Below are 20,699 nucleotides of genomic sequence, written 5' to 3' on the forward strand. Positions count from 1 at the left end.
TCCGACAATATTACCCGCGGTGTATTGAGTGATGTCCTACGTCCTTCACAAGCATTCTCTTCAAATGTTCAAGGAAGTCTTTGATGGAACTTTTTTTATCCCCCTTTTATAGCTGGGCTATCCCTCTCTTTATTTTTTTAAGATTATTTGTTTATTTATTTGTTTAACAGAGATAGAGAGAGAGAGCACAAGTAGGCAGAGCGGCAGGCAGAGGGAGAGGGAGAAGCAGTCTTCCCGCGGAGCAGGGAGCCTGATGCTGGGCTTGACCCCAGGACCCTGGGATCATGGCCTGAGCCGAAGGCAGACGCTTAACGACTGAGCCACCCAGGCACCCTGAGCCATGTACATTCTGATGGTGAATTTGCTTTTAGTAAACTTCTACACACACTCCTGTTACAGATTCTTAGAAATCATCCAACCTGGTTGAAAAATGATTGCCCCAGAACAAGGGAACTTGGCTCGTCTAGACGTCCAGATGGGCAGTCTGGCGAATCCAGGGCCATGGCTCAGTCAAAGGAAGAAAAGACCAAAATCTAGTCCAGATCAAGGCACACAGAGAGAAGTTACACACAACTAAAGTGAGCCAGAGATTGTCCCCTCCCCCATGCATGGCTTGCTGGGGGTGTCCTGGCTCCCCAAGCCTCAGAGCCCCAGGATGAGGGGCTGCTGAAAGAGTTTGCTCAAGTCACCCCAGCAGCCGGCATGAGACCCAACACTGAACAGGGGGTCCATGAATGCTGAATAAAGGAACAAATGAATGAACGGAAAAAAAGAATGAATGGCATATCTATTCAGGGGAAGCTGTAAAGTATCAAGAAAAGAAGGAAGGAGAAATGATTAGACAGTGCTGTCTATTCTCGGCTCCTTTAGAATACTGCATAATCTCTGTATTCTGATGTGAAAGCTCTCCAAAGACAAATTAGATGAAAAGAAAAAAAAAAAAACCAATGCACACAACAGAATGTAGAATATGCTCCTTCTGTGTTTCAAAAAGGGGAAGAGCACATATTCGCACTTGTTTATATACTTGTACATGTACAGGCAAGTGGAACGGTACTTAAGAAACCAGTAGCAGGGGTTTGGGAGAATTGGAAAGTGGGTAGGTGGGTGACAACGGGACACTTTTCATTATATATACATAATGAAATCATGAAATAATGTTATATATAATGAAATAATGTTATATATATACATATATAACATATATATTTTTTTCTGAGTCATGTGGGAAAAAAATCAAGAAAAGGAAAAAGAAAAAAGGAAATTTCTGCTCCAAGAAAACACATAAGAGTCACCCCTTGCTTGATGCCAGGGGAGGCAAGGGATGCCTAGTTTTCTTCTCAAGGACTTAGTTTAATTAAGGGCTTAGAGATCTCCTAACCTATTGATCTTGGACGACAAAGCATTAGGTGAATTCCCAGGAGCTCCGGGCTTTCTGAAATCATTCCCCTACACTCCACATCTCTCTTGTAGCCTCCGCACTCTTCCATGGTGGCAGAGGCGTGGCGCTGGTGGTGGCCACTGGGGCGACAGGCAGCAGGAAAGAATTCTTGGGGGGCCCCCGGAGGCTGTCCTGGTGAGGAGGGAGGGGAGAAGCTCAAAGGCCTGAATACAAGCGGCCCAGAAGCAAAATGAAGGAAGCTTTGTTTCTGCCTTCACTGCACCCCTCCCCACACCCACCTGCTGGGACTCAGGAAAGATCCACCTGCCAAGGAATTGGGTGGGGGGAAGTCCTGTGTGGGCACTCTCTCCCGGATCTCCAGGGGCAGGGAGCACCCCGCTGACATCAGGGCTACATTTATAATAGTCCAATGTGAAGTAGCACAAATATATTATGCAGCTTTGAGCATGGAGGGCCCCAGGGGCTGAGCCCAGCACCATGAGCTGGGAGAACGGGGAGGGGGAGATTGCAGCCCCCACACCTGGGGTCAGATTGATTCAGGAGCCAAAGGGAGGAGGCCGGCAGCTGGGTGTCTATGGGATCTAGACTCAGGGACCCCACGGAGAGAACCTCCTGCCCCAAAAGGCTGTGGCCTTGGAATTTCTGACACCGACAGACACGCTCTACTAGAGGCCCTTCAGTAAGCACATTCATTTGGCTTTTACATCTTTGCTTGGAGGAGGCCTCCTGACCCTTCAGTGACCTTCACGTTGAAGACATAGCCCAGGCTGTGAGTCCCTAAGAGGAAAACCCCAGCCTTGGTCTGCAGCTGGCAGGATCGAGGCTGGAAGGAGTCCTCCAGCAGGCTCCTAAAGAGCCTCATCCTTTGAACCTGCCCTGGAGCCTGGTCAAACCCCTGGCTGCGGTGACAGGCTGGGTGTGGGGCAAGTTTTCAGAGCAGGGTTTGTTCATCCTCAGAACAGACCCATGTGGCCTGGCTCCAACCTCACAGACCCCCCTGGGAGTGCCACATCCTCTGGGGCCGAGCGGGGGGTCCACACTGGTAATTCTGGCGTTACTTACAACCAAACCAATGTGAACCCCAGCTGCCAATTCCTGAGCCCTTCCTTAAAGTCACGGGGCTTTATGCACATCACCCCACTGAATCCTCACATCAGCCTCAAGAGGAAGGTAGGCACGGGTCTCCAGCTGCCTGGGACTTCTCAAGCCAAGCTTCGAGCAGGCAGCCAGTCCCACTTACCGCTAGGATATGGGGAGGGGAGGCGGGAGATGTAGGGAGCCGTTGGCAGTCATGGAGAGTCAGAACAAAGGCGACCTGCGGAGGACACAGATATGGGAGAAGGAGAGGGGTCCCCGGTCCCGCTCTCCTGAGGCCCTGCTTCTTCCTGACCTTCCTTCGTTACCTGAGACCCCAGCATGCTACCAGGAATGCCCCTTTGGACCTAAGCTAGGGGCTGAGGTTGAGGATAAATGAGATAACACGTTTAGCCTCTTTGATGGAAAAAATAAGTCCCTGCTAAGGGACTATTATCACTCCAATTAGGAGGACACGGACTCACCCGGTGAGGGGGCCTGTGGCAGGGTACAGGGGCAGGTTCTATTTTTCACACACTACTGCGAGCTGGGTGGTCCCGGAAAGCCCATTAGACACGACAGACCTGTGAGCCGAGGAGGGGGGTGGAAGGTGCTCCCGCAGGGGTGCTGTCCAAGCAATGGTCTGGGGGCTGGCATGGGGAGATGAGGAGGCTGAAGCATACAGCAAGGAGGCTTGGGGATTCAGCCCCACCTTCCCTGGTCCAGACTCTTGGGGCCTGGGGTGCTTGGCATCCTCGTGTGGTCCTGGCTGTCAGTACAGTGGTTTATACAGAGACCTGTGAGAAGCATCATCCACAGCAGGCTCCGTGCTTAGGACCAGGATATAAGGACAAGTAAGACACAAGTCATACCACATGTACATGCAGTAGACCAAGGCCAAGTACAGAGGAGGGTAAGAATACCTGGGAGGGACAAACCCAGCCTTGGGAGAATCAAAGAGGGCTTCCAGGAGGAGGTGACATCTAAACAGTGACCTAAGAATGCGTAATAATACTAGCTAATATCCCTGAAGGATGTATTATGTATGAGATCTTTTAGATGCTTTATATCCTTTGAGGTAATCCTTCTGCCACCCATGGAAGGAGGGCTGATTATCCCCACTAAACAGATGAGGCTCTGTTGGGTGAAGTGAGTCTCCTGGTCACATAGCTTCAAAGTGGTGGAGATTGGACACACACACACACACACACCCACAGCCACAGATTGTGTCGAATTGAACAATCCTACTTGAAAACACAGTAAAAGCCTCTTGCACATCTTCCTTTGGACTCCGTGTGCATTTCTGAGCGCTGACCAGTTTAACAGTGAATGCACCACCCCTTCTTCTCACTGCCAGGACATAGTTCTAGGACAATCATTTTCATGCCTGGTTTAAGTGTGGGTTCTGAACCACAGAAAGGAGGGTGAGCGGGAGCAGGGGTGGGAAGCACCTGTAGCAGGAGCAAAGAGATTCTCCTGATGGGCTGGATAGGAGGCTGTTAAGGCTGGCCTGAGTTCAGAACTCACAGGGCCTCGTAGACTGAGTGGTGGGGAGGGAGTTTGGACTCTGTCATGAGGGCAGCTGGATGATGGAGAACGCTAGACTTGGCTTTATTTTATTTTATTTTATTTTATTTTATTTTATTTTATTATTTTATTTTATTTAACAGCTAAGAAGCCATTCACTATTGTCAAGCGTGGAAAGTAGCGTCCCTCTCTCTCTCTCTCTTTTTAAGATCTTCATGTATTTATTTGACAGAGCGAGACACAGTGAGAGCAGAAACACAAGCAGAGGGAGTGGGAGAGGCAGCAGCAGTCTTCCCGCTGAGCAGGGAGCCTGATGCAGGCTCAATCCAGGACCCTGGGATCATGACCCCAGCCGAAGGCAGATGCCCAACGACTGAGCCACCCAGGTGCCCCCAGACTTGGCTTTAGACCTCTGCCAGGTAAGCATCATGCCCACAGAGGAAACTTCCGTGGTGGTGGGGTGGGGCAGGCAGTGCCTAAGCCTGAGTGCCGCTTCCTCCCTGGAGGGCAGAGCCTCCCTCTGAGCCCCGCCTTCAGAGCCTCTCGGAGCTTGGGGCCAGGTGCTGGAGGGAGGGAGCTGAGGGACTGGGTTTCCAGCCACCTTCTGCAGACCCTCTTCATCTTGAGTGAGGAAATAGCTGGTGCTTCTCAGCCAATCACCAAGCCCCCCCCCCCCAAATGAGCCATAATGACTCCTGATTGCTCCTTTGTCGGTGGGCTGGCTTTCAATGCCATTTCCATCTGAGACTGTGGGGAGGAGGAAATGGGGGTCATGCAGACCAATAGGCTCTGCTGGTTTTCTATTTCAGGATAAATGCATGTGGTGGGGGGTTGAGCCCCCCCCCCCCCCGCCCCAGGCTCTCAGATCCAGGTGCCAGGCACAGAAGAGTGGGGGTGAAGGTGGAGATGGACAGAACCAGTTCCCACAGCGGGCAGGACTTCACAGATTACAAGGCACGTGGAGTAGGATCATAGTAACTGAGGCTCAGGGAGGAGTTAGTGTATGCTCACAGATCCTAAAGCGTGGAACCAGGTGAGGTTTCATTCATTACCAGTCAGTGGACATTTATTGAGCACCTACTCTGTGTCAGGCACTGTGCTCGGTGTTAAATATAAACCCAGAGTTTTTCCAGTTGTGACAATAGCAATTATAATTGCTAGATTTGGGCGCCTGGGTGGCTCAGTCAGTTGGGCATCTGCATTCGGTTCAGGTCATGATCCCAGGGTCCTGGGATTGAGTCCTGCATCGGGCTCCCTGCTCAGTGGGGAGTGTGCTTGTCCCTCTCCCTCTGCCCCTCCCTCTGCTCGAGCTCTCTCTCTCTCAAATAAATAAATAAAATCTTTTATTTTTTTTTTTAAAGAATAGGGGCGCCTGGGTGGCTCAGTCATTAAATGTCTGCCTTCAGCTCAGGTCGTGATCCCGGGGTCCTGGGAAGGAGCCCCGCACTGGGCTCCCTGCTCAGTGGGAAGCCTGCTTCTCCCTCTCCCACTCCCCCCGCTTGTGTTCCCTCTCTCTCTGGCTCTTTGTGTCAAATAAATAAATAAAATCTTAAAAAAAAAAAGAATAGCTAGTGTTTACTGAGCATTTACTATGTGCCAGGTGTTTTGCTGCCTATGTATCAGGTTACAGTTCACCAATCTTCCCAGCAACACTGTTCGGGAGAGTGAGACAGGCACTTCCATGGGGCAGGAAGTGTTTCTCTCTGTCTCCATCCTGAAGGTTGGCACAGATGGAAGATGGTTCAGAAATAGGAGCATTTGGAGAGAACAAAGACTGATGGCCTGCAGAGATAAGGGAGAGGGTCCAAAGGGGAGGGGTCATCTCAAGGTGGATGGTCACATGGACGACTCCAGGAGAACTGATCAAAGAACTCCTTCAGTGATCAGAAAGAATGAAGTCTTGTCCTTTGCAACCAAGTGGATGGAGCTAGAATGTATTAGATTAAGTGAAATAAGTCAGTCAGAGAAAGACAGATACCATATGATTTTACTCATATGTGGAATTTAAGAAACAAAACAGGTGAACATGTGGGAAAGGGGTAAAGAAAGAAAGGAGAGAGGAAAACGAGCCATAAGAGACTCTTCATGACAGAGAACAAACTGGGGGTTGATGGAGGGAGGTGGGTGGGTGATGGGGATTAAGGAGGGCACTTGTTATGATGAGCACTGGGTGTTGTATGGAAGTGATGAATCATAAATTCTACTCCTGAAACCAATATTACACTATATGTTAACTAACTAAAGTTTATAAATAAAAACTTGAAACACTAAAAAAAAAAAAAAAAAAAAGAACTGTCCTGCAGAGCCTGGGTGAGCTGAGAATAGCGCACACACACACACACACACAATCATAGCCACGGATTGTGTTGAATTGAAGCACACACACACACACACACACACACACACACACACACACCCACAGCCACGGATTGTGTTGAATTGAATGATTCTACTTAAAAACACAGCAAAAGCCTCTTGCACATCTTCCTTTGGACTCCGTGTGCATTTCTGAGCGCCGACCGGTTTAACAGTGAATGCGCCACCCCTTCTTCCCACTGCCAGGACGTGGTTCTAGGGCAATCATTTTCATCCCTGTTTATAGATGGGTAAACTGAGGCTGAGCGACCCTGAGCCACCTGCCCAGGGTCACTCAACCAGGAGCGGCAGAGGGGACTCCAGAGCTGAGCTGTGAACCGACATCCCCCTCCAGCTGTCCCTGGACCCGCTGGTTGGAAGTGGGGGGCGGTGCCCCGGGTACGTAGCAGGCGGCGGACAATCAACCTCTGCTCCACCGTGGAAAGGCAAGCCCCTCCCCTCCTCCTGCCCCTCCTCCCTGAGGCAGCTCCGCTCAGAGCTATTAACCAGGTCACGCTGGCTTGTCCCAGTCCAATAGTTCCTTTAATTGCCTTTTTATAGCACGTCCTACAACTGTTCATTACGCTGTCATATTTTCCCTCGAAGGCAGCAGTGGGGGAGCCAAACGGAGGATGGGGACCCATCCAGGTGGCAGGGGCTGTGTGTAGGGCACCAATGTGTGAAGCTTATTTTCTACTTGGTCAGAATGAATTAAATGCATGCTGCTCACACTTGAGTCATACATGAGCCACTTTTAGAGGGGAGAAAAACACAGCCCCTTCCCAACAATTGATGGGTTATTTTTATTACAATTTTACTGAAATACGTACAAACATAAAGCTAGGTAGAAATCCTTATCCTTTTAGCTCTACACAACAAGAAAAGCTAAGACAATGTGTCAATGGGATACAGACAAAGCTACAAAAGAAAAAGATTCAAAATAACACAATTAATTTCATGGGATGAATGATGTACTGCTGAAATTAAATTGCCATTTGCACAATGAGTATGGTTCTGTATGCTTCAGCATTTAGCCTCCCTCTGGTCTTTTGCTGTGAGGTCTATGACAATTACAGCAGTTTGGTCATCCAGGAGACTCAGAATCTGCTGGTAGATTTTTTTAGTTATAAAATAATATGATATAGTAGCGCCTGGCTGGCTCAGTGGGTGTTGCGTGCGACTCTTGCTTGATCTCAGGGTTTTGAGTTGGAGTTCCATGTTGGGTGTAGAGATTATTTAAAAGTTTAACATTTAAAAAATATTACATATATAAAATATCTTTTATATATTAATATATAAAAATATAGAGATTTAAAAAAATAATATAATATCAAATGAGCCAATCCTGGGTGAGAGTTCACACGTCCCAGGTTAGGAACCAAGGACGTCCCAGGAGCCTTTATCAAATGTTCTGGGCTAAACCATCCTGTGGGGAAGACTCATGGTCTCTTGAGGCTGGAAAGCCCAGACACAGGGAGTTGCCCTCTGAGGCCAGACTGTACCCAGAAATCCACAAGCTCTTCTGAGCACCTACCAGAGGCCTGCTCTGTGCCTCCCCATCTCCCTGTCCCAGAGGAGTTGCCTGTATAATCGGGAGGAAGAAGAGGGTGGCTGGAGTAGACGTATACACCAGTCAATGCATGGAGAGCTATCCGGCCAGTGCGAGCCAGATCTAGCTTGTAGCCCTTCCCCAGAGCCCAGGGTCCAAGCCCTACCAGGAGGACTCACCTAGAGTGCTGAGGTTTTAAGGACAGCTCTGAACCTGGGTTTGAATCCTGGATCCACCACAACCTAGCTGTGAGACCTTGGGCAAGTTACTTAACTTCTCTGTACTCTGCTGTCCTCATCTTGTAAAAAGACATGAAATCAATCCAAGCTCACATGCAACACTTGTTACATAGTAAGGCGGACATTTCACCCAGCTCCAGCTCTCAACACAACTGGAAGAGACAGAAACTTACAGGTTGGGCTCTTAAGCTGGAGGCCATAGAGTCATCATGGACAGGCTATAGAGGATTTGAAACTCGGTGTGACATGTGTATGCAACTGGACAGAGGACCCTCAGCCTCATCAGATGTCCAAAGGGATTGTGACCTTGAAAAATCTTTGCCCACTAAGCTAGTGCTGGTCAGGGGCTGGCAGAGGTACTCAGTGTCTTAGTCAGCTGGAGCACCATTACCAAAACAGCACAGACTGGGTTGCTTACCCAATGGACATTCACTGTCTCACGGTTCCAGAGGCTCAAGTCCCATATCAAGGTCTGGCAGGGTCGGTTTCTGGGGAGGACTCTTCTTGGCCTGCAGATGGTCACCTTGTCACTGTGTCCTCATGTGGCAGAGAGAACAAGCAAGGTTTGAGGGTCCAGGAGGTCAGACTGCCCCCCAGCCCCTTTGCATTCTGGAGCCCGGGGTCCTTGATGCAGGGCTCACAAGAGCCAGAGCCTCCCCCACGGTTGTCTCTCGCAGTCGCTAGAACCAGTGACCCACAGATTCCTAAGGGTGCTGAGTGCTCTTGAAAGGAGTCCCTGGGGATGCCTGAGTGGCTCAGTTGGTTCAGCGTCTGCCTTCTTCGGCTCCAGTCCGGGTAGTGATCCCAGGGTCCTGGGATTAAGCCCCGCATCGCATCGGGCTCCCCTCTCAGCGGGGAGTCTGCTTCTCCCTCTGCTTGCCCTTCCCCCTGCTTGTGCGCTCTCTCCCTCTCTCAAATAAATAAATAAAATTAAAAAAAAGAAAGAAAGGAGTCCCTGAATCTGAGTGTGCACCCCAAGCCCATCTGAACCAAGCTCACATCTTGCATGTATGACTAGCTTTCAACCCTGCAGAAGGTGATGTGGGTGTAAAAGACAAATCTGTTTAGAGGGGCTGAACCCAAAATTCAGAGCTGGATTTTGATCATTGTGTATGTGTGTTTCCTCAGCCAATTATACTAAAAGTTCACGGGGGCAAATGGTTTTGTGACACCGATTTAATTCAACCCAGTTAATGTTTATTCAGTGTCTACTGTGTGCTGGCGACCCAGTGGGGAGTAAGGTTGCTGTGCTTCCCGCCTCCCAGCATAAAAGGAGGCTGTGTTCTCGGAAAGGGGTAGAAACCATTGCCCTAGCCCACCAAGTCTGATCCAGCATTCCTCCTTCAGTTGTAGGCAAATTTTTCTGGTTTCCAAGGCTGCTGAGAGCCAGGCCTGGGTCCCCATGTCCCCTGTTCCCTGGCCTTTTCTCAGAGCCATCTGCACAGAAGGCTTGAATCTAGAAGGCCAGAAGTTATGAAACCCAGCCTCCCTTGCCCTGAGACAGGACTCCCCTGGACACTGTCCCTGATGGGCATCCAGTCTCTGCCTGTGGGCCTCCAGAGATGGGATGCTAATTTAGGAAGGAAAACCACTCCTATTTAGTCATTAATATATTTTAATTTGTTGTACCCTGAGCTATCAGAGGCAGCACCTACACCCCCAGTGGCCCCACTGATTCGTCACACCAAAGGGAGGAAGACTCGGGGTCTTTGTTCCAGGCGTGGGCTGCCCACTTGGAACCCTCAGCCCTGCTGCCCCCTCTCCTCCCTTGTGCCCACAGACACAGTATCAGGAAATTGAGTTCTGGTTTGGGGCAAGGTAGGCATGGCTTCCTCCAGCTGCATGAAAACCTCACTATTGCCCCAGTTTGAGGGAGGGAGGATGATTTATAGAGCCAGCATCTGTCTCCTCAGCAGGAAAAGGCTCACCGACAGAATTTGCTCTGGAAAAGGAAGGGGGGGCGGTCTGTCTGTGATCATTCAGCCCCAAAATGATGCTCATGATGTTGGCTTTCCAGGCCAATAATTCAAGGGCTCCCTGCCCCATCCCCCAGTTTGCTGCCTGCTCTGGGAGATAAGCCCAGTTCTATTTAACCCTATTTATTCCTCCCAAAAGAGGCCTCCATCTCTGTTTGCCCGGCGTTTAACCCCTTGGGTACTGAAAGCATCAAAAACAGAAAGGGATCTCCTGTTGCCAGAGGGGTGAACATTCCACCTGGGCCCACACTGCAGGATTGGTCCAGAATACTGTCCTTGCTTCATGGGGCTTGGCAGGAGTCCTGGGATCTCCCAAGCCCCTCAAGACCGTGGGACCTTGTGTGGCCCTGAGAGGAGAGCCCCCGCCCCCACTCCCAGGGTGGGCAGCAGCAGTTCCGGCTCCCTCCCCACACACCCTCCAGCTCCCATTTTTCTCAGTCCCAGGGCTGGGTTCTGGCTAGGGCCAAGAGGAAGGCTGTGGAACCTCGGTTTCTTTTGTGCCCTGCTGGCTGGTGCCTCTGCCTGGCATGTCCTTCTCTGTCTCCCTCTTCCCTCTTCTCGCTTGTTCCTTTTTATATCTCCTCTGTCCCTTTTCCTCCCTTTGTTCTCCCTTCTTTTCCCCATCCGTAATCCTATAGGGGTACACTTGCATTTGCGGGTGCCTGACTATGGGTGTGGGTGTGAACTGTATGTGTGGTCCGTGTCTGGGTGTCTGTCAGTGTGTGTACAATTCTCCGTGTTACATGCCCATCCTGTGCTGCTGTGTGTCTAAGTCTGTCATCTGGGTGATGGTGCCCATGGGGCTCCATCTGGGGGGGGGTCTGTCCTGGTTTCTCTGTGTGGTGGGCAGTCTCGGTTCAGATCTTCTGTGTGTCTGCGTGCTGGCCTGTCCTTGACCTGTGTGCACTGCCCAGTGTAAATCTGCCAATGTGCTTGAATCTGGCCACTGGCCCTCACTTCTTGGTCCATCTGTCAGTTGCCTTGTCATTCTCTGTGTGTGAGTGCATGTGTATATGTGTGCATTGTGTTTCAGCGCAGGGGGCCACGCTGCTGCAAATTCCTCTGGAGAGGGTGCCGCTAGAGGAGCTTATCAGGAGAATCTGGAGGCTGATGGCTTCTCTAGAGCATGCCCAGCTCATTACCAGCTAGGCAGGCTGTCCTGTTTGCCTCCTGGGGCTGCCTGCCAGGTCCCCTGCCCTCTGCCCAACTCTTGACCTCCATTCCTTTCCCTGAAGGGGCGAGGATGGGGTGGCGAGACAAAGACAGAAGAGGGCACATGCCAACTCACCCCTTCACACACGTCACGGGCTTTTTCTTGCACACTCACTCCCCCCCCCAAACAATGAGACATGGCCATTCAGCATGGCAGAAACAACAATAGAATAATTGCTACCATGTCCTGGACACTGAGCATTCCCTGCTAAGCATTTTACATACAAGACTCACCGAATCCTTTCAAGAACAAGATGAAGCTGTTATTATTATTTTTACATTTTAGTGATGAGAAAGTAGAAGCTAAGAGAAGTTAAGTAAGTAGTCCAATGTCGCACAGCTAGTACATGAGGGAGCAGAATATTCTAATAAGGGAAGGCTGCTTGGGAGCTTGCCACCCTGGCCTGGGAAGAGGCATTTGTGGCAATTAGCAGGAAAAGAGGGACGCAGAGGCTTTCCTGCTCCAACTGCTGACATCTGATGACTGCCAGAGGGACGGGTGTCTGCTTCGAACGTCATCTCTTGACGGTGTGGTGGCCAAACACCAAACAGCCAGGGAGAGGAGATGGAAGGACAGACAAGGTCATGGAAGGGAAGGCACAGGAGGAACATCAGGATTCCTGGGGCTCTACCCTGGACTCTGGGTGACCTTGAGCAGGACACCTCACGGCCAGGCCTGGGGGTGCTTATCTGTAAAAGAAGGGGTGCTTTAGGGACGGCTTAAGCATCGCAGGAAGGATGGTTGGACTGAATGCTCTCCAATGTCCCCATAGACCCCAAAATTGTGGTGGGGAGCCTAGACAGGGACCACGCTCTCACGGTCCTGGTGGTTCCCACAACATTGGGAAGATAGGCATGTGCACAGTAGGCAGTGAGAAGGTTTGCTGAGTGAATGCATGAATGACCCCATTTCTCACTAATGAAAGAACTTCACAGCCCCCCTTGGGTCTTGACAGCAGCGAACAACATAAGGGAAAAGGAAAGAGAGGATGAGCATTTTGGACCCTCCTAAAATCCACACATAAATCAGCAATGACCAACTGATACATATATGGCACTGCCTCACTGGTCAAAGAAGGCATCAATGGCCGTCTTCAGGTCTGGGTGTGTATGGGCGAGAGGCAGGCACTAGGGACTCCTAGTTTCTGCCCGGATCACCTTGTGTGGAACTAAAGAATTTCACCAGGAACAGAAAAGGTGGCATGAAGATTAGGAGGTGAAGACCTTTGTCTGTAGGAGTCTAGGGAAAGGGATCTCTTTCCCAGCCTCTGGGGATGGGGCTGGGGCTGGAAGAGGGTCTCTGTATAGCACAAATCTCTGGGATGGGAGATCAGTTCTATTTCAAACCTCTCTGGAGGAGATGATCTGTGTTTGGGGAGGAAAGATTTCTGTTCTCTTTGTTCTGAGTCGTATCATGACTTGGAGGGTCTGTGTTTGGGGTCAGGCTCTATGGAAAGGTTTTCTTGTCATAGCAGCGGGTGCAGGGGCATGGATTCTTCAGGTTACTTACGGGGGTGGGTTTCTGTCTTGGTTTCTGGCCAGCAGGCTCTTAGGGGAATTTAAGGGGGTACCTGGGGAGGGATCAAGAGCATCTCTGTCCAATGTGGCGGAGTTTCCCTATCTGGAGAGGGGCTTGCTGAAGACTGAGGCACCGGAGGTGGGGGGAGGGAGTAGGGGGGAAGCCTGTCTTGTCCTGGAAGCTCCAACTGGCTGGTCAAAGCCCTCAGGCCGCCCTACTTGTGCGCTGACGTGAGCTAATCTAGAAATACTACAGGGGAGGGGGAGACTGGGGTTCTCAGAGACAGAGAGCTTTGAGAGGGGGAGATAGGGGAATCCCTTTCTTTTCCTTTCCTCCCGTTTCTCCCTACCCCTAGCCCCACCGCAGTCACAGCCGCCAGTCCTCCTCCACCTAGGCCAGGTCGCATAGCTGCTGTTTACTGCTCAGGCTCAAGCGGAGTCCCGGTGGGAGCCCAGCTGGGAACACAGGCAGGGGCCCACACCGAGAGGTGGACCCTCAGGGAGACACAACTACAAAAGGGCTCACACAGGCAAAAACGCAGGCAGCGCATTCGGGAACACTTAACCACACAATCGAACACACAAGCTCTGCGAACGCACAGGCTCACAGGCGCACGAAACCACACATTTACAGAACAAACACGGTTACCAAATCTCACCCTCGGAATCCGCTCAGATTCGGCCCGTAGCAGTATCTGATAAGGTATCGGTCTTTGTCTCGGGGTCGCTCTCTTACTCGCGCGCGCACACACGCACCCCACTCAACAGAAAGGGTCTAGGTTTTCACCACCGCGGCGAGCGCACAGCGCACCTCCGCGCCCGGGGCCCGCGGCGAGCCCTGCTTTCCTACCGGCGGGATACCGGCTGCGCCCCTCTGCGGCGTGGACATTCGCAGACCCGCCACGAGGCTGTCGAGAGAGGCCCTCACGAAGTCCTGCCTCCTTCCAGACTCCCAAACGAAAAGAAAGTGAAAGGCCAACCTTTCGCCTCCATTCTGCATACATCTGGAGGCCGGTCGGTGGCGAGCGAGCCGCAGAAGCGCTTTCATCGCGGCGTCCCTAGACGGGCTGAGACAGCCCCGTGACCCAGGCGGGCTGAGCATTCTTGAGAGCGGTCCAGGACGGACACTTCTGCCTCCGAGGGGGGCTTGCGGCCAGGTCTCAGTGTGAGTAATGGGTACAGATCGACGCCCAGACGGCCCGCGCCGCCGGAGACAGGTAACTGTCCTTCCGCCTTTCTGGACCTCCAGACCAGTCCTTGGCCAGAGGCTCTGGGGCCGAAAGGCTCCCGGGCTCTGGAGGGGGTAGTCGCGGCCGCGGGACCGCGAGCATCAGCACGCTCCGGCCCCCTCCCTCCCTGCGGCGGCGAGGTGGGAAGGGCTAGGATCCGAGCTTAGCACCTCCCCCAGAAATGCAGCACTCCAGCCCCCACCGTGCCCTCCGCGCCCCCTCCCGTGTGCGCTCCCTCTCGGTGCCACCCGGCGGGCGCCCTTCCCCGGCCCCCACCTCAATTCTCCCGAGTCCCTTCGCGCCCCTTGTCTCTTCTCGCTGCCCTCCTCCCCCCGCCCCTCGCCTCCGGGTGTTTCCCCTTCCCCAACTCCCGCCCCCCGCCTGATTCCGAGGGGCGGGAGCGCAGTGGGTTGCGCACGGGTGGGGGCGCCGCACCAGCCTCGCGTAGCAGCTCTGACGCCGCCGCCGCCGCCGCCGCCGCCGCCCTCCGCAGCCCAGCGCGCGCCCCGCGGCAGCTCCGCAGTGCACTCGCCGCCGCGGCTCCGCCAGTCCCGCTGCCCGCCCGCAGGGTGGGCTCCAAGCGAGCCTCAGACGCCCCCCGAGGGGGTCATGAGACAGAGCGCCCTGGGGCGCCTCGGGGAAAGCGAGCGAAGATAGCGGCCTCGCGCCCCCCTGGCCCTCGCCGCCTTGCCGCGCATCCCCCGCGTCCCCGGCCCCTTCTGTCCTTTCCACGGACCCCGCCGCCGCCATGGCCACCCTTCTCCGCAGCAAGCTGTCCAACGTGGCCACAACCGTGTCCAACAAGTCCCAGGCCAAGGTGAGCGGCATGTTCGCCAGGATGGGTTTTCAGGCGGCCACCGACGAGGAAGCGGTGGGTTTTGCTCACTGCGACGACCTCGACTTTGAGCACCGTCAGGGCCTGCAGATGGACATCCTGAAAACAGAGGGTGAGCCCTGCGGGGACGAGGGCGCCGAACCGCCCGTCGAGGGAGACATCCATTACCAGCGCGGCGGTGGCGCGCCCCTGCCGCCCTCGGGCTCCAAGGACCAGAATGTGGGGGCTGGTGGCGAATTCGGGGGCCACGACAAACCCAAGATCACCGCGTGGGAGGCGGGCTGGAACGTGACCAACGCTATCCAGGTGAGCGCGGGATTCCCTGCTCTGCCTGTCCCTACTCTCCACCTCCTCCAGCTCTGGAGCACCAGGCTCTACCCCCGTCCGAGTCCCCGGGCGATCTCAGCGGAGAGATCCCCTCCGGTACCCAGGATCTCACCTTCCTCCATCCCTCCCAGCCCTGTGTGTGTGGGGGGGGCAGGGGGGGGAAATCTACAACCCTACAAGAGGGGTCTCCCGCCCTGATCCGCACTCCCTCCAGCGGCCCCAGGCGCAAGACTGCTAGGCTGAGGTTTGGTCCGAGGCACTTGCCCTGAGACCCTGCAAACCGGAGGGAAACGGGAGAGGGGAGCGGGGCGGGGTGAGGGAGAAAGAAAATCAGGATTGGAGAGAACGGTGTCGCCTGGGACTCCGGAATGGATTCACAGCTGCATGTTCAGGAAAGGAGGGAAATTGCTGAGCTGGGAGTCTCCTCCCCTGACACAGGCACAAGACACACTTGCTCACATCCACCCTCCCTCACGAACAAACGCCGCACAGGTGCACACATATGCATCTATATATAGACCGCAAGACTATCCTCAAACGCACCTTTCTACCCCCCCACACAAGCACATACCTGTATATACCAAACACACACGAACCTTGAACATGCACATGCACACAAGCACAGATTCTTGCAAACAGGATCCAGCCCACTTTCTCAGGTACTGCCCTATTAGGGACATTCAGGTGTACACAAACATAAGCACATGCATGATGTGCCTGCACAAGCACAATTAGTCTGTGGTACCTCAGTGCTCCCTGTGCACAGACTCACCCCTTTCGCCCGAAATCCCGGCTACATGGCAAAGAGGCGACCAGCTTCTCCGCGTGTCACTCTGGAGAAGCAGCCTCCGGATGCTCTGAACAGCCTCTGGTCTCCAGGCCTGCCACCCCTTCACCCTACTTGAAGCTCCCCATTCCCCACCAGGCGGCGCCGGACTCCGCGGGGAGCGGGTTTGGAATCAGCACAACGACCCCAGGAGCTGGCGAAGGCGGGCAGGCGGCGGCTTGAGGGGAGGACGAGGTCTCAGCCGAAGGAGCCCCCGGGCCCTGTGGCTTGGTCCCTCTGGCGTCCCCCGGAGCGCATGGTCGTTGGGGCGCACAACATGGATCTCCTGGGAGCGGAAGGCCAAAGCGGGGTTGCTTCGGGGACCCAGGCTGCGCAGGGCCCTGCACACTAAGTGGTCCGATTCGAGGCGCCTCCCTCTCCCGGGCCCTGCGAGGCGGCGGTGCAGAACCACGGGCAAGGGACCGCGACCGCCTCCTTGTCACCCGCGCCTTCGCCAGGGGCGTCTTTGAAGGCCCCGTTCTGTAGGCCCGGAAGGAGGCCAGGGAGGGAGCCTGGAGGCCTGGAGGCCTCGGGAACCCTGGATTTCGTTAGCTTCTCTTCCCTTTGTAGATCCTAAACCCTCCTTGCACGGTCCGCCCGCCGGAGTCTGCAGCTTGAGTCCCTGATTTATATTCTCACCCGCTTGCGCTTTCCCCCAGAGGCCCCTTATCCTGCTTGCCTCTACCACTCTCAGCCCCTTCCTTAGGCCCCAGCCTCTCCCACCCTACTGAAGCCTTGCCTTAGGATTCTCACTCCGCGCGCCTCTGGCCTCCCCCCTCCCCCCTCCCCCCCTCCCCCCTCCCCCCTCCCCCACCAAAGCCTTTGGGAGCATCCCTCACATTCCCTCCGTTCTTGCCTCCCTCTGCTTCGCGTTCCTGCACCCTCAGCCCCTCTTCCGTTCTACCCTAGCTCTTTCCCCTCCCATTGCCGCGTTCGTGTTCCCTTCTGCAGTCGGCCATAGGCCCTCAGTAGCTCCCCTGTACCCCATTCCAGTCCCACCTTGAATCCCGTGCCCCCTCTTCCTAATGGCTCAGGCCTAGCTCTACCTTTCTCAGCGCCCTTTTCTGGCCACGACTCCTCCAGCCCCTTCTCCATATACCATTCCCTCCTTGTGTCTTGACCCCACACTCAGCCTCCTCCGCACCTCCCAGCCGTAGGCGTACCTTTCCCTCTCAGTTGCGGCCTTGAAAACCTCCCTCTCCACCTCTGGCTGACTCCCCCAGTAGGCCTCGGTGCACTCCCATTCCAGAGCCTACTCTTAACCTCTCCTCCGGGTGGCTCAAGTCCTGGTCTCACTCCACTTAGCGCCCCCTTGCGGCTACAACCTTAAGCCACGCCCCCCAGGTACGCCCCCAGGTCCCCTCTGGCGACGCTGCGGCCGCTGAGCCCCCGGGTCTGGTTGCCTTTCCGCTTCGCAGGGCATGTTCGTGCTGGGCCTGCCCTACGCCATCCTGCACGGCGGCTACCTGGGGTTGTTCCTCATCATCTTCGCCGCCGTGGTGTGCTGCTACACCGGCAAGATCCTCATCGCCTGCCTGTACGAGGAGAACGAGGACGGCGAGGTGGTGCGGGTGCGGGACTCGTATGTAGCCATAGCCAACGCGTGCTGCGCCCCGCGCTTCCCCACGCTGGGAGGCCGCGTGGTGAACGTAGCGCAGATCATCGAGCTGGTGATGACTTGCATCCTGTACGTGGTGGTCAGCGGCAATCTCATGTACAACAGCTTCCCAGGGCTGCCCGTGTCGCAGAAGTCCTGGTCCATTATCGCCACTGCCGTGCTGCTGCCCTGCGCCTTCCTTAAGAACCTCAAGGCGGTGTCCAAGTTCAGCCTGCTGTGCACTTTGGCTCACTTCGTCATCAACATCCTGGTCATCGCCTACTGCCTCTCGCGGGCGCGCGACTGGGCCTGGGAGAAGGTCAAGTTCTATATCGACGTCAAGAAGTTTCCCATCTCCATTGGCATCATCGTGTTCAGCTACACGTCCCAGATCTTCTTGCCTTCGCTGGAGGGCAACATGCAGCAGCCCAGCGAGTTCCACTGCATGATGAACTGGACGCACATCGCCGCCTGCGTGCTCAAAGGCCTCTTCGCGCTGGTCGCCTACCTCACCTGGGCCGACGAGACCAAGGAGGTCATCACGGACAACCTGCCTGGTTCCATCCGTGCCGTGGTAAACATCTTCCTGGTGGCCAAAGCGCTGCTGTCCTACCCGCTGCCCTTCTTCGCTGCTGTCGAGGTGCTGGAGAAGTCGCTCTTCCAGGAAGGCAGCCGCGCGTTCTTCCCCGGCTGCTACGGCGGCGACGGGCGCCTCAAATCGTGGGGGCTGACGCTGCGCTGTGCGCTCGTGGTCTTCACGCTGCTCATGGCCATCTACGTGCCGCACTTCGCGCTGCTCATGGGCCTCACCGGCAGTCTCACGGGCGCCGGCCTCTGCTTCCTGCTGCCCAGCCTCTTCCACCTGCGCCTGCTCTGGCGCAAGCTGCTGTGGCACCAAGTCTTCTTCGATGTCGCCATCTTCGTCATCGGCGGCATCTGCAGTGTGTCCGGCTTCGTGCACTCGCTGGAGGGCCTCATCGAGGCCTACCGAACCAACGCGGAGGACTAGGGCGCCAGGGCTCCGGTTCTCCCGCGCTCTTCCCACCCTCCCCACCCACCCCCACCGGCCCTGTGCGCCCTGCCGCCCTGCTTGGGAAGCCAAGCTTTAAACATCTCTGGTTCCTAGTTTCTGATTATCGGGGGTGGGGGGTGGGGTGGGAGGGGATAGGAATCCACAATCCATCGCGTCTGCGTTTCTGTTGTCCTTTCTTTTCCACAACACCCTAGTTTCTGGGGAAGCGGGGCGAATTTGTGGGCCGGGCTCTCTGTCCTTCCCGGAGGGACCCCGACTCTTTGGTCCCTGTCACCGAGGCAGGTGGGAAGGGAGGGAGAGGGGGCGCAGCTCGCAGGCGCAGAAACTTGACCTTGGGGGGGGGGGGACATTTCACAGCCATCCAGTGCTCGGAATCTGCAGCGTCCAGCCATTTCCAGCAAGAGCGCTTCCCATTCCAGAGACGTTTCAACCCTGCAAAGGGAAAGGCTGGCCGGGAAATCCGTTTCGGGTGGGCGATTTCCTTCGGCGAAGCGGGGAAGCGAGAAGCCGAGGCAGGGCCGGCTTGCCTAACGGTTTTCAGGAATCCAAACTCATCTTGTGCAATTTATCAGGTTGTGGAACTGTTCTACTGTGCGTGTGGTGTGCTCGTGGTGAATAAGATGAAATGTATATCAGAAAAAAAAATCTATCTCTAATTTAGAGTGCGGTACATCATTATATCCGCAAATAAAGAAGAAACAAAGGCGCCCGCGCCTCCTGTCAGTTCTGCATTTTTGTGCCCAGGGCCGGGGATGGGGGAGTGGGGTGGGGGGGAGAGGTCGACGGGGTTGAGGGGAGGGAGGATCCCAAAGCGTTGGATCGCAGGGGATCCGGCTCTGGCCAGGCCTGGTGAAGCAGGTGTGGGTGGAGGAGCACCTGTAGTTCAAGGGTCCTGGGAGAGCCATGGGGAATGAGGAGGATGGTCTGCAGTAAGAGGAGGCCCTCCAGGTGTTTGCGGGAGGCAGGGAAGGAGCATGCCGAGCTCCCCGCGGTTTCAATGTGGCCTCCGCGCCGCCACCAACAGGATAATATTTGTTCTGAATCCCTCCTGGGAGTTGGATCCATCTGAGAATTCTGGGGACTCTCTCAACCTCCAATCCTGGGGGGAAAGAAAAAGACAATAAACAAGGGCATGCAGAAATCCACACTTGGCTGTGGACTGTGAAGAGAACTATAAAGGAAATCAACAGCAGGTTGTGTATTTCCCCGGGGCTCCCAGGGCCAGGGGCCAACCTGGTCTCCCAGGCATCTCTCACCCAGGAGAACCCCGCTCAAGTCCAAGCTGAGGTTTATACGGCCACAGTGAAGAAATCTGGCTGTTTAGAATCAACAGCCTGAGCAATTTGTGTCCCAATCTCCCCTCTTCTTGAACAGCCTGTTTAAGATTTTTTTTTTTTAATTAACCTAGAGGATCCAGTCCTTTTTTGGTGCAGATCCGACTCCAGGGTGCCAATCCCAGACCCGTTGGAGAAGGTCATAGTCAGACTTAATAGATGCGGTTGAGGAAGGCAGGAAGGCCAGGCCATTCCTAGGGTCCTCACAGGAGACAAACCATGTGGGAGGTTTTTGGTCTCCACCACCAAGGTAGAGGACTAGTTTGGAGCAGTTTCTCTAGATGTGATCTGTGCACAAGGAAGAACTGCGAGAATGCCCAAGAACAATGTCCATTCTCCCCACTCTCTGCAACGGTTGTGGGTGCCCATGCGTGCCATGCATAGGAGATATAAAGATCTGCGTGTGGGGTGGGGGGAAGGCTACCTCTGTGTCTTGTGAGAGCCTTGATGAATGTGTGTGTGTGTGTGTATGCGCACACACACAGAGCATCTTTGTGGGCATACCTGCGACAGAGGTGACCCCTCACCACCTTGGTTCTGCAGCCATGGAGTGGAAGAAGGTTAAGATCTGGTCCTCTCTGCTGCCCAAGATTCTGACAATTTAAACGGACCATTTGAGAGGTCCAGATGTCAAACACCTAATCCCCCTTTGTCACAATTGTCTCT

The 20,699-nt window shown here is 54.5% G+C and overlaps 1 protein-coding gene across 1 annotated transcript; it reads left to right on the top strand.

The window, feature by feature from the left end:
* The first annotated feature begins 14,308 nt into the window (after positions 1 to 14,308).
* On the top strand, positions 14,309 to 19,422 carry SLC32A1 (solute carrier family 32 member 1). The gene is made up of 2 exons (XM_027620630.2): positions 14,309 to 15,222; positions 17,488 to 19,422. The coding sequence occupies exons 1-2, from the start codon at positions 14,830 to 14,832 to the stop codon at positions 18,673 to 18,675; spliced, it is 1,581 nt and encodes a 526-aa protein (XP_027476431.1). The 5' UTR covers positions 14,309 to 14,829; the 3' UTR covers positions 18,676 to 19,422.
* The last annotated feature ends 1,277 nt before the right edge of the window (positions 19,423 to 20,699 follow it).

This window comes from Zalophus californianus, chromosome 8 (assembly GCF_009762305.2).
Source record: "Zalophus californianus isolate mZalCal1 chromosome 8, mZalCal1.pri.v2, whole genome shotgun sequence".
Taxonomy (NCBI): Eukaryota; Metazoa; Chordata; class Mammalia; order Carnivora; family Otariidae; genus Zalophus; species Zalophus californianus.